Source organism: Meleagris gallopavo, chromosome 4 (assembly GCF_905368555.1).
Source record: "Meleagris gallopavo chromosome 4, MGAL_WU_HG_1.1, whole genome shotgun sequence".
Taxonomy (NCBI): Eukaryota; Metazoa; Chordata; class Aves; order Galliformes; family Phasianidae; genus Meleagris; species Meleagris gallopavo.
Genome location: NC_139407.1, coordinates 65,411,204 through 65,424,688, shown reverse-complemented (window position 1 = coordinate 65,424,688; position 13,485 = coordinate 65,411,204). Strand labels below are relative to the sequence as shown.

Sequence of the window (13,485 nt, the reverse complement as noted above, 5' to 3'; positions counted from 1 at the left end):
AGTTCCCCAGGTCTTCTCTTCCCCCACTCTTAAAAATGGGAATGATGTTTCCCTTTCTCCAGTCACCGGCAACTTCACCTGACAGCCATGGCTTTTTAACTATGATGGAGAGAATCTTGGCAACCACCTCAGACATCTCCTTCATGACATGAGGTGCATGGCCTCATGAACCATAGACTGATACTCACTGAGTCTCATCAGGTACTCTCAGACTTGCTCTTTTCTTACAGTGGGAGGTATTTTGCTCCCCCAGTCTCCAGCTAAAGATACAGAGATGTGAGAGACACAAGAAGCCTAACTACCTCGTGAAGACAGAGGCAAAGAACTCACTGAGTACCACAGCATTCTCCACGCCAGTTTTTCCCTTCTCATTTATCACAGGGGGTACTCTCCCTGAAGTCTACCTCTTCTGATCAATGTACCTGTAGAATACCACCTTCTTTTTCACATCCCTTGCCAAACACAGATCCATCTGCACCTTGGCTTTCCTTTCCCATCTCTGCATGTCCAGACAGCATTTCTTTATTCTTCCCAGACCACACATCTCTGCTCCCACTGCCTGCACAAATTCCTCTTATCCCACAGTTTGCTCTTATGCTCTCAGAAAGGCATCCTTAGAAAGCTACCAGTTCTGCTACACTCCTTAGTCTGTAAGCACAGCTTCCCAGGGAATCTCAGACAGTAAATCCTTGAACAACAGTGTATGGTGCTGCTGAATCACGGCCTGGACCTCTGATTAATCACCTGAGGTGAGCAATGAGTCAGCCATGGGAGAACAGGTGAAGGCAATTCACCTGTGCTGCAGGAAGGGGTGGAGCTTGGCTCCACCTCTCCTAGACCCACTTAAGAGCTGACTGCCAGCAGGGAAGGATCTCTCTGGAGATCTGTTCTAATGGAGTCTATTTCACAAGCTGAGGATAGGGTGAGTGTCTTTCTTTTCCTTCTCCAATATAATAGTTACAATAGCCAAACTCCTGGATATACTATACCGTCTGCATACTCAGTGATTGTACAAACTGGGGTGCTCGAGATTCTCAAGATCACAAACTCCATCAGACTATGGTCACTGCAGCCCAGAGTGCCTCCAGTCTTAACCTCTTTAATGAGATCCTCCAAGCAGGTGAGGAACAGGTCCAGAAACATTACATCACCAGTCAGTTTGTCCAATACCTGGACCAGAAAGTTATCCTCAACACAGCAGGAGTCTCCAGGATTGCTTGCAACTCACTGTGTTGTTTTTTCAATAGACATCTGGGCGTTTGAAATCCCCCATCAAGATGAGAATTTGAGACCTGGATTCTTGTAATGTTATTTAATGGATGTATTAATCAAATTTTCTCATTACATTGTAATTTTTGCTGACATCACAAGTCTTAACACCTCAACAAAAGCCTAGGATAACAGATTCTAGATGGCTTCACAGCAGCTTTCCTCACTCACCCAAATGCTTTCAGGACCAATGAAATGAGCCCAGGCATAACTAGACAATTTTGGCCCAATTTCTCATCAAACAGCACTTTCATCTGACAACATTGCCTGGTTTCTGGCATCTATGACTAAGGGACATATTTGCAAAAGAGCAATACAACAACACATCACAAATAACTGTACAGCCAGGAAATAACAACAGAAGACGCAAATAACACCAGCCCAGGGAAACTGTCAGTACTGTGTGTGCAAAGCTGCAGGAAGCCCAGCACTTACCAATGTGTGAGTGGTCACCTGCAGGCAGCAGCAAGGGCCCTCAGCGTTGAGGCCCTTTTTGGGTGTTTTTTTTTTGGCAGGGCGGAAGTCCCTGTGGTTGTAGAACAAAAACACAAGAATTTTAATTAAAAAAAGAATTGGTCTGCATGAGTCTGGGACATGGGGCTGTAGTGATGGCTACCACATCACAGACCTCCTGCCCTGCACACCGCAGCTTCAACACAGAAATTATAAAGAAGAATTGAAGACAACAGTTGAGCTGAAGCAGTCAGCTACATGTCAGCAATGCATGGACCCTGAGATGAGGAGTGCACATGGATCAATCTGAAAATAGAATACAATAACATACACTAAAATAAAATCTCCTGCATAAAAAACAACTGTAGTTTGTGTCAAAGGCACAGGACTTCTCTTTGTTATAAGCAAAATGGACATGATGATTGTGCCCCAAATGGCTGAGAGACAGCAGTTTGTGGTGGTTGACTTGATTTCAAGCACAAACATTGTCACTGTCTGAAACTCAACTGAAGACACTGAAGAAAAATCTCTGAGGCATCATTAAAAACAACACTATAATGACAAACGAGCCCAAGTTCTGGACCACAAATGAAGTGCCGCAGAAATCATTCTTTTCTGAATGCAACCTCTTCACAGAAGAGGGTCCTGATGACATCACATCCTCTCCTATAAATTACGCTGCCTCCAAAGTTCACTGAGAAACATCGCCCGCGCTCCACTGCACCGCCCCGAGGACGATGGCCGGGTCTCCTGCACTGCTCCTCCTGCTCAGCCTGGGGATCTGTGAGTATGGAAGCGGGAAGGATGCAATTCTGGGCTGCTCGGTGACTGCAGAGGGAAGCGGGAGCGGTGGGACAGCAGTGCGATACGCAGCAGGAACAGAGCCTGTTCAGACAGGTGTTGCTGGAGGGGATGGGGAAGGAGAGAGAGGGGGCATGTAGCAGTTGTTAGAAAGAAAAAACTCTGGAGAAGCTGGGAATTGGCAGCAGCCCCGAGCAGGCAGCTGAAGGGCTGCTCTGAAGGGCAGCATCCATCTCGAGAGCCCGAAGCTCTCAACGCTGAGTCCCCAGCGACTCCAGCACCCACGCGTGCTGGATGCCGAGGCCCTCCCTCCACATTCACCCTCACAGCCCGGCTGCCTGCCTGCCATGCACCGCACTGGCAAGGAAGAGCCCTGCCCAAAGGCCCCAGGAGCTCTTCCTGAGCAGCACCTGAGGGGACATAGCTGACTTCTGCCCACAGGCTGCACCGGTGCCCAGGGACAGAGGAACAAGATGGAGGCCAGGTTCCTCAACAGGAAGAAGCAAAACCCCCAGGAGGGACAGCGACTGGAGCTGGAGTGCCTGAATCATGACAGGAAAAGACCCATCTTCTGGATCCGCCTGGACAGGAGTGGGAACCTTCACTTCATTCTCTCCAGTACACAGTCTTATTCCTCTACCTTGCCGGAGAATGAGAAAACAGCTACAAATTTTGAGGCATCTTCGAGGGGAAACTTCTATCGGCTGGTGGTGAAGTTCTTCAGGGCACAGGACCAGGGGACCTATTTCTGCGTCAACTACATCAACCAGGTGCTGCACTTCAGCTCTGGACAACCCGCCTTCTTCCCAGGTCAGCAACAGCTTCACCCGCCTCACTTACCTGCCCATGCCTTCTCAATCCGGCCCATCACCCACACTCCCCACATCCCTGCTTCTTTGCCCAAGCCGTCTCATCACGCAGCCACTGCTCCTCCTCTTAGAGGCTCCCTGCCCACCAGCTCCGCTCGCAGTACTGGCCCTGCCCAAACACACCGGAGGTCGCACAGCCCAGCAGTACCTCCATATCCCATCAGCCCTCTAAGTACCAATGGCCTCCATATGCTTACAGCACCTCAAAAAGAAACTTAGTAATGCCCGTGACTCTAACAACATATTTTATAACAGAGATAACAAAGATCTCACACATATGGAAGGGGATGATAAGAAATTAGGAGCCCAAATCACACTGTTTACAGGGCTGGGCAGCATGTGAAACCATCACTGCTCAAAGCAGGCCCTATAAAAGTTCTTCCTCTGCTGGCTGTGTCCTGGCACAGATTGGAGGAAGCTCTTCTGTTGTACCTCATTGGATTCACTTAGTTCTTCTTTCCAGTCACAACAACAGCAGCACCCACCACATCCACAGCCACCACCCAGAGCAGCCAGGTCACCATGAAGGACAACTCACAACAGGGCCCAGATGCAGGTAACCCAGCTGTGGGGAGGCAGGAGCTCTGCCAGCAGGGCTGAATTGCTTGGAACAGCATGAATTCAAGGCTGTGCTGACTGCAGGCATTCTGGGATGTCAGAAGAACAGAAACTTGTAATCTTTCCCAGAGAGCTGCCAATGAGGGCATGAAACCACCTAAAGAGCTCAGAATTTCTGAGGATGCTGGAAAGAAACTCTGAGCACACAGCCCTCAGGTTTCATGGCTGGGCAGCTCAGCAATGCAAGCAGACCTCACTTCACAGTATCAGGGCATCACAGGTCAAAATGGGCCCTATGGAGTCCACCCACAGTGCTGGCCACAGGTTCATCTATGGCCTGGCAGGATGGGAGAAGGTTGTTTTCTTGTATCTCACTGTATTCATCCATTTTTCTATCCACTCACAACAACAGCAGAACACATCACATCCACAACTACCACCCAGAGCAGCCAGGACACCATGAAGGACAATTCGCAAGAAGGCCCGCATGCAGGTAACCCAGCAATATGGAGGCAGAGGCTCTGCCAGCAGTGCTGCTTTAGTCATAAGAGGCCTAATTAAAGTCTGAACTGGCTGCAGCCATTTCAGGATGCAGGGAGATGTCAGCAGCTGGGCCTTCCTTCTTTCCTGTCTCTCCTTTCATCCTGCAGGAACAAGCAGTGACAACACACCAAGATTCTACTGTACAATGACCATGTGGGTTAACCTGTCTTGCGCCTGCCTCCTGCTCCTCACTGCCATAACCATCACCATCGTGCACTGCCAAAGTAAGTCGCACCCTGACACCCTGCACAGGTTCCTGCAGCCTCACACCACTGAGCACAGGCCGCTCCTCCAGGGGAATGGGCTCTCTGCCTCTTGCCCTCACACAGCCATTGCATATCCAGGACACAGTGAATGCAAAAGGAGAGCTGTCAAAATCCGTTTTCAAATTTTCCTCATCTCTAAGTTTAGTACAAGAAATATGCATCACATTCTGCCTTCCCAGACAGTAATTGAACACACAGAAACCTTAATCTACCAGACTGCATTGCCTCGATCATCCTGAAATCCATAAATCAAGGTTGGAAGAAGCAGAACTCGTAGCACTGTGGGTTTCACAGTGGAGACACATGCCTCACTATGCATTTTCCAATTGTCCAATTGCCAACACTCGCAACAGCAGCTTGAGCTAAAGCCAAACTCCCTCCTTAATTTCACACATTCACAGGCTGCTACGCTAAAAGCAGTGATTCTACATCTCTGGGAAGGCAAAAGGTTTTGATACAATTACATATCTGAAATCTTTAATTTGCCAAGGGAATACAATCAGTGCACAGGTATGTTTGAGTGCCAACATTTCTCTTTCCCCCTCTCCAGTAGAAACAAAGCTTCTGATTGGAGAGTAAAATTCTGAAACTTTCAGTCAACTCTCAGTTTTTCCTTACCAAAGGGATCAAATGTTCTAAATGCACAAAAGAGACGGATGATCAAAACCAACCATGTCTCACACTCAATTGTCACTTGCAGGACCAAGCTCAGCGTAAGCAAGCAGTGCTGCGTCGCTGCTCAGCAGAAGGCACACAGGCGTCCTCCTCAAGCACCGCACGGATCCCAGCAGCAACACACACAGCTGCCCTGATGCAGCGCGGGCATTTGGCTGCTCCTCCTGTGCTGCCCACCAGCACTGCACACCTCCCGCGCCCTGACCTGTGCTCCTGCCCCACACTGCTGGCACACACCCAGACCGCGGGGACACTGCTGACCCTAAGAAGCCGGGCAGCTCCGTGCCGCTGGGGAAAAGGCACCGCTGTGCTGGACAGCAGAGCCTTCCATGAGATGACCAATAAACCAGTCCTTTCAATACTCAGTTCTAATGCCCCATTCTGTCAATTCCAAATTCTTCCCTACAAGCAAGATGTAACTTTCACCTCTTTCACTGTGTAGTTTAGTTGAATTCATTATTGACATAGGTGGCAGAGAGACTCATAACGTAACATGCTATCCCACTAATGTTACAAAAACAGAATTCTACAATTAGCTTCCTCTCCAAACCATATAGGAAGAGCAGAGTGTCTGACTCGGGTCTGTGGTAGAAATTCTCTCCTTGTTTGTGCAACTGAAATCTCTGTAAGCATAGAGAAAATTAATTCATGTTGCTGATTTAAATTGTCTCCACAGATCAAGGTTTTAAGTTAGAGCTGTTCCTCGACATCCATGTTCTGTCCAAAGCCTTTCATAATAGAGAATTTGCTGCTGGAACAGTATCACTTGTTTTTCTTTTTAATTTTAAAAGAAGAAACGGCTTTTTGCTAAGACAGCCCAGGAAATGAAGATTCCTGCCCCAGCAAATTTGTTACTTAGGAGACAAGAGATGGAGGCTTAGGAGCACAGTGGCTTCGTCTGTTCACACACAGATGAGTACATGAGAGCTAAACTTGCCTGGGACTCTCTGGCCAATGAAGTGTGTCTCTGCTGGGAAGGGATGCATGACAGCCCCCTTACTGCTCTCTCTCCACTGACAACGAGCTTTCAAAATGCCATAAGGACATATATTTATTAACAGTTTCTTAAAGGCAGCAGAAACGAGTGATACCTCCAAAAGAACCCCATGTGACTCAGCATAGTCGCCATCATCCTGCATGGCGCGATGGGCAACATCAGAAGATGCGGGGGCTGGGGGAATCTTTGCTGTAGCGATGACTCACAAAGCAACTCAGCAAATAACAATCTGATTATGAAAAGCAGTCTTCTGAACTGACTCACAGCCCAGGGCCTGAGGATTTCACAGCAGGTAGTGGCCTCCTGTGGAAACCAGTTCCATCTGTGAGCCACAAGGACCAAGAGGAAAGGCAACTCTGTGTTTAGTAGGGGAACTTCTGGGTACCTGTTAGGTAGCTGGGAATGACCCACAGTAGAATCACACTGGCACAGGGAGAAAAGAGGGAAGAAAGATGTCCAAACTGAGACAGGCAATAGTCCTTCCTGGGTTATCCTGCTATCCAACTGTAGAGCTTCTCCTAACACGTCTCTGAACACGAGATACCGTGTGTAGGCAACCGTGCTCCATGGCAGGGTAAGAATCCAGTCCCAGAAACATGCAAACATCCTCATTTGCCAATAGCTCCCCTTGCAGATAAATCATCCTGAACCACAGAAATCAGGAATTTTTCTACTTTGGTCACAGTCCCGGTGTGAGGCAGAAGCAGATCACTTCAGCACCTCACAAAATATGGGACAACGTCAGCCATCCACAAGGCATGCCTATTAGTTCAGCTCTTCATCCCATTGCAAAGGCAGCACGGATTCTGCTAAGCTCGAGAAGAAGAAACTGACAACAGAAAGAGCCTACACAAGCAACATAATATAAATGTCTTGCAGGGAAATGGATGGAGGCCTAAGTGCCCACGCTTCTAACGTGCTTGATGGGAATTCAAGGCTCTTGTCGTGTTCTTTAACAGATTAACCCTCTTTTCTCTTCTTTTTGCAACACATCTGATCAACTTCATGCTGACATCGCATGTCGGACAGCCTCATAATACCTTCTGTTTCACAGACCTCCGCAGGCCTCACTCTGGCTTTCTGCACTCACCACAGTGCTTGACACAGTCCAATGAGTTCCCAGACACTTTCAGCTCACTTTCACACACAACAGTGGTTCCATCAGTCATGAGTGCCTGGCTTGTTAACATCCAGAGGGTTTTCTTGCAAAGGTAATAGAACAATGCCTCACACGTTATCAAAACATAGCGGGAAAGCCAGGAAATCCCCAGAGAAAAGCAAATAACACCAGCCTAGAGGAACTGTTGTGACTGTATATGCAAAGCTGCAGGAAGACAAAACTCTTAGCAGAGTGTGAGGTCACTTACAGAAAGCGGGCGAGCCTCAGAGTGTTCAAACAGGTAGAGTGGGATGGTTGTTCTTTACTTTAGAGAGGGCGGAAGTCCCTGTGGTTGAAGAAGAAAACCAAAAGGATATTATTAAAGACATAAACTCAGCATACCACAGGACATAGGGCAGTCTTGACTGATGTCATACCACAGAGCTCCTGCCTTGCACACAGCAGCTTCTGCAGAGAAACTAGAAAGAGATGCAGAGAAAAGCTGAGCTGAAGAACTCAGCTACATCTCAGCAATGCATGGACTCTGAGATAAGGTGCAGATGGATAGATGCTGGAAACCATTCCCAAGTATACTTTTACCTGTAAATTGAATAAAATAAAATACAGTGAAATACAATACCCCTAAGAAAAACAATATGTTGTCCATAGCAATGGCCCCACTCGTGTCCTAGTTTTCTGCAGATCTGGACGTGAAGTGAGTGGGAAACATCAGCCTGGGGTGATTCACCCAATTTCAAGAAGGATCATTGCCAGTCTGAATCTCAACTGAAGACACTGCAGCAAAATCCCAGAGGCACTATTAAAAACAACGCTATCATGATAAACAAGCCCAATTTCTGGATCACAAATGAAGTGATGCAGAAATCTTTTCTCACTCCGTTTCATATGAGAGGCTGAACACGGACTCTTCACAGAAGAGGGTCCTGATGACATCACATCCTCTCCTATAAGTTACGCTGCCTCCAAAGTTCACTGAGAAACATCACCCGCGCTCCGCTGCACCGCCCCGAGGACGATGGCCGGGTCTCCTGCACTGCTCCTCCTGCTCAGCCTGGGGCTCTGTGAGTATGGAAGCGGGAAGGACAAAATACAGGGCTGCTCAGTGACTGCAGATGGACGTGGGAGTGATGTGAGTGCAGCACGATACGCAGCAGGAACCTGTTCAGACAGGTGTTGCCAGAGGGGATGGGAAAGGGGAAAGAGGGGGCATTTAGCAGATGTTAGTGGGGAATCAGCAGGCAAAGAAGCTGGGAATTGGCAGCAGCCCTGAGAAGGCAGCTGAAGGGCTGCTCTGAAGGGCAGCATCCATCTCGAGAGCCCGGCGCTCTCAACACTGACTCCCCAGTGACTCCAGCACAGCACCCAAGCGTGTTGGACACCAAGACCCTCCCTCCACATTCACCCTCACAGCCCGGCTGCCTGCCTACCACGCACCGCACTGTTGGGGAAGAGCCCTGCCCAAGGGCCCCAGGAGCTCTTTCCTAGCAGCACCTGAGGGGACATGGACGACTTCTGCCCACAGGCTGCACCGGTGCCCAGGGACAGAGGAACATGATGGAGGCCAGGTTCCTCAACAGGACTATGAAGCACCCCCAGGAGGGACAGCAGCTGGAGTTGGAGTGCCTGAATTACGAGAGAAACAGACCCCTCTTCTGGATCCGCCTGGACAAGAGTGGGAACCTTCACTTCATTCTCTCCAGTACCCATTCCTATTCAACCACCTTGCAGGAGGGTGAGAAAACAGCTACAAATTTTGAGGCACTATGGAAAGGAAACTCCTTTCGGCTGGTGGTGAAGTCCTTCAGGGCACAGGACCAGGGGATCTATTTCTGCGTCAACTACATCAACCCGGTGCTGCACTTCAGCTCTGGACAACCTGCCTTCTTCCCAGGTCAGCAACAGCTTCACCCACCTCGCTTACACCCACCACCCCTGCCCGTGCCTTCTCAATCTGGCCCAGCGCCCACACTCCCCACATCCCTGATTCTTTGCCCAAGCCGTCTCATCACGCAGGCACTGCTCCTCCTCATCGAGGCTCCCTGCCCACCTGTTCCGTTCACGGTACCAGCCCTGCCCAAACATACAGGTGGTCACAGAGCCCGGCAGCACCTCCCCATCCCATCAGTGCTTCTGAGGGATGGGAGTTACAAAGTCCACAGCAACCATACCCTTGCTCAACGCACCTGGATCTCTACAATCTCACAGCCTCCATATGCTTACAGCACCTCAAAAAGAAACAAAAAAAAATCCCTATGACTCTCAGGACATCTTTTATAACAGAGATAACAAAGATCTCACACATACGGAAGGGGATGATAAGAAATTAGGAGCCCAAATCCCTCTGTTTACAGGGCTGGGCAGCATGTGAGACCATCACTGCTCAAAGCAGACCCTATAAAAGTTCTTCCTCTGCTGGCTGCGTCCTTCCTTCCAGGAGGAAGCTCTTCTGTAGTACCTCACTGGATTCATTTATTTCTTCTTTCCAGTCACAACAACAGCACCCACCATACACACAGCCACCACCCAGAGCAGCCAGGCCACCATGAAGGACAACTCACAACAGGGCCCAGATGCAGGTAACCCAGCTGTGGGGAGACAGGAGCTCTGCCAGCAGTGCTGAATTGCTTGGAACAGCATGAATTCAAGGCTGTGCTGACTGCAGGCATTTCGGGATGTCAGAAGAACAGAAACTTGTAATCTTTCCCAGAGAGCTGCCATTGAGGGCATGAAACCACCTAAAGAGCTCAGAATTTCTGAGGGTCCTGGAAAGAAATTCTGAGCACACAGCCCTCAGGTTTCATGGCTGGGCAGCTCAGCCATGCAAGCAGATCTCACATCACAGTGTCAGGGCATCACAGGTCAAAATGGGTCCTACCGAGTCCCCGCAGTGCTGACCACAGGTTCATCTATGGCCTGGCAGGAGTGGGAGAAGGTTGTTTTCTTGTATGTCACTGTATTCATCCATTTTTCCATCCACTCACAACAACAGCAGAACACATCACATCCACAACTACCACCCAGAGCAGCAAGGACACCATGAAGGACAACACACAACAGGGCCCAGATGCAGGTAACCCAGCTGTGGGGCTCTGCCAGCAGTGCTGTTTTGGTTAAAAGTGGCCTAATTAAAGTCTGAACTGGCTGCAGCCATTTCAGGATGCAGGGAGATGTCAGCAGCTGGGCCTTCCTTCTTTCCTGTCTCTCCTTTCATCCTGCAGGAACAAGCAGTGACAACACACCAAGATTCTACTGTACAATGACCATGTGGGTTAACCTGTCTTGCGCCTGCCTCCTGCTCCTCACTGCCATAACCATCACCATCGTGCACTGCCAAAGTAAGTCGCACCCTGACACCCTGCACAGGTTCCTGCAGCCTCACACCACTGAGCACAGCCCGCTCCTCCAGGGGAATGGGCTCTCTGCCTCTTGCCCTCACGCAGCCACTGAGTATCCAGGACACAAGAAGTGTTGAAGGACTGCTGTTAATTTTCTTTTCTATATTTTCCTCCTCACTAGCTTTAGCTTCAGAAATATTTATCATGTTCTACACTGACAGACAAGGTATTATGAACAGGCGTTACTGGATTTCTTAACAGAAATTATAAACAGACAAGAGATTACAAACTGCATTGCCTGTGCAATTGCCTGATATCATCATACTGGGGTTGAAATTGCCTGAATCCAAAACATTACTCAACCATATATTTTGGCCTTTTCACACTGATCAGGATTACCAGTGAAGATCCATTAGCTGCATTAATTTCTGCAGCATGCAGCACTAATACTGAAGAAGAGACTGTTACACAACATCTGCATTTGCTGCTAAAATTCTGGCTCAACATTGTAATTCAAGGGAAGAAATCGACAGTTGTGACAGACAAGCAAAATGGGGAGGAGTATCATAAAGGCAGGTCGATCCTGAAGGGCTCTAAGTCAGCTTACAGTCAACACAGTGCCTTTAACAGACTCTGCCTAACAGCAGAACTGGCCATTTTACTTCAGTGTTTTCAAACTTCAACTTCAAAATGCAAGATTGTCATTTAAGAGTAAATTCAGAAACCTTCACTGACACTTTAGATTCCTCCTTACTAAACAGACCAGATGTTCCCATGCTAAGAGCAGGAAGCATCAGCAGTGCTGAAATAAACACAGCCACGCGTCACACGCGCTCACCACAAGCCGATCACTTGCAGGACCAAGCTCAGCGTAAGCAAGCAGTGCTGCGTCGCTGCTCAGCAGAAGGCACACAGGCGTCCTCCTCAAGCACCGCACGGATCCCAGCAGCAACACACACAGCTGCCCTGATGCAGCGCGGGCATTTGGCTGCTCCTTCTCAGCCTGCGCCTCAATCACACCCAAAGCTCAGCTCTCATACCCCAACCTCCCTCTCACTTCTCAAGTATTCCTCATTAAACGCATCTAATTCTCAACGCTCTCAGTGTGTTCTTTGGATTCATTCACAATTCTCATAGGGCCAGAAGGACTGAACATGCTACAGTCAACAGCACTTAGGTTTAAAATAAAAGAAATTCACTCAGAAATATATTGAAATATACATGTCTTTCTGTGCAGGGATCTCTGGTGGGAAACCTCTCCCAACTTTTCCAACTGAATTCCCCTCTGCAAAGAGCGAGATCATTCATCACAAACTCACGGCCTCCTGAGCCCAGTCCAAATCCTGTCAGACTCTCCCATCCCTCCAGCATTTTATATACGCTCTCCACAGATATACATCATTGATTAATTGTTTTACGTAAATAAATGAAATACAAATCAATTTCACCACAGCTTTTACTAATAATAAATTGTGATGCCTCAGTTATTAAGGGCAGGAAGAATCTCCAAACCTGAGGGCTCATCTCTCTTTTCCAGCTCTCTCAGTTGCACTATCAGTGCTGCTGATGGTCGCTGCTTGGCAGCTGAGGACTCAGCACAACGTTGTGTGAGTGGATCTGAAACATTACAGTTGACTCTTGGCTGACCTTAGTTACCACATTCCAGAAGGCTTCACAGCAGCTTTCCCTACTCACCCAAATGCTTTCAGGCCCAATGAAATGAGCCCAGGCATAACCAGACAATTTTGGCCCAATTTCTCACCAAACAGCACTTTCATCTGACAGTGGGGCCAGGATTCTGGCATCCACGATAAAGGGGGCATATTTGCAACAGAGCAATACAACAACACATCACAAATAACTGTACAGCCAGGAAATAACAACAGAAGACGCAAATAACACCAGCCTAGGGAAACTGTCAGTACGTGTGCAAAGCTGCAGGAAGCCCAGCACTTACCAATGTGTGAGTGGTCACCTGCAGGCAGCAGCAAGAGCCCTCAGTGTTGAGGCACTTTTTGGGCTTTTTTGGCAGGGAGGAGTCCCTGTGGTTGTAGAACAAAAACACAAGAATTTTAATTAAAAAAAATAAGTCTACATGAGTCAGAGACATGGGGCTGTAGTGATGGCTACCACATCACAGACCTCCTGCCCTGCACACAGAAAGAATAAAGATGATTTGAAGAGAACAGCTGAGCTGAAGCACTCAGCTACATGTCAGCAATGGATGGACCCCGAGATGAGAAGTGCACACATAACAATATGAAAACAGAATAGAATAAAACATCACAAAATCTTCTCCATAAAATACAACTTGAAATCCATGTGTATGGCACGGGACTTCTTGTTATCTGCAAATATGGACATGATGAGAGTGCCCCAAATGGCTGAGAGACAGCAGTAGGTGGCAGCTGATTTGATTTCAAGCACAAACATTGTTAAGGTCTGAATCTCAACTGAAGATGCAGAAACAAAATTGCTGAGGCATCATTAAAAAAAACAACACTATAATGACAAACGAGCCCAAGTTCTGCACCACAAATGAGGTGCCGCAGAAATCATTCTTTTCTGAATGCAACCTCTTCACAGAAGAGGGTCCTGA

General features: G+C 48.3%; 2 protein-coding genes across 6 annotated transcripts; both read left to right on the top strand.

The window, feature by feature from the left end:
- Positions 1-2,619: 2,619 nt before the first annotated feature.
- LOC100550587 (uncharacterized) lies at positions 2,620-5,798 on the top strand. 2 transcript variants are annotated; one of them, XM_085223699.1, is made up of 5 exons: positions 2,620-3,333; positions 3,856-3,948; positions 4,363-4,443; positions 4,601-4,717; positions 5,460-5,798. In XM_085223699.1, the coding sequence occupies exons 1-5, from the start codon at positions 2,997-2,999 to the stop codon at positions 5,474-5,476; spliced, it is 645 nt and encodes a 214-aa protein (XP_085079825.1). In that variant the 5' UTR covers positions 2,620-2,996; the 3' UTR covers positions 5,477-5,798. The 2 variants fall into 2 exon arrangements, with proteins under 2 accessions (XP_085079825.1, XP_085079826.1); XM_085223700.1 differs by lacking the exon at positions 4,363-4,443 and having other exon boundaries at positions 2,622-3,333.
- A 2,677-nt stretch (positions 5,799-8,475) lies between these two features.
- LOC104910916 (T-cell surface glycoprotein CD8 alpha chain-like) lies at positions 8,476-11,981 on the top strand. Of its 4 annotated transcripts, none has more exons than XM_085223697.1 (6): positions 8,476-8,612; positions 9,074-9,442; positions 10,038-10,127; positions 10,541-10,621; positions 10,770-10,886; positions 11,745-11,981. In XM_085223697.1, the coding sequence occupies exons 1-6, from the start codon at positions 8,567-8,569 to the stop codon at positions 11,759-11,761; spliced, it is 720 nt and encodes a 239-aa protein (XP_085079823.1). In that variant the 5' UTR covers positions 8,476-8,566; the 3' UTR covers positions 11,762-11,981. The 4 variants fall into 4 exon arrangements, with proteins under 4 accessions (XP_085079823.1, XP_085079822.1, XP_085079824.1 ...); XM_085223696.1 differs by having other exon boundaries at positions 11,648-11,801; XM_085223698.1 differs by lacking the exon at positions 10,038-10,127 and having other exon boundaries at positions 11,648-11,801.
- The last annotated feature ends 1,504 nt before the right edge of the window (positions 11,982-13,485 follow it).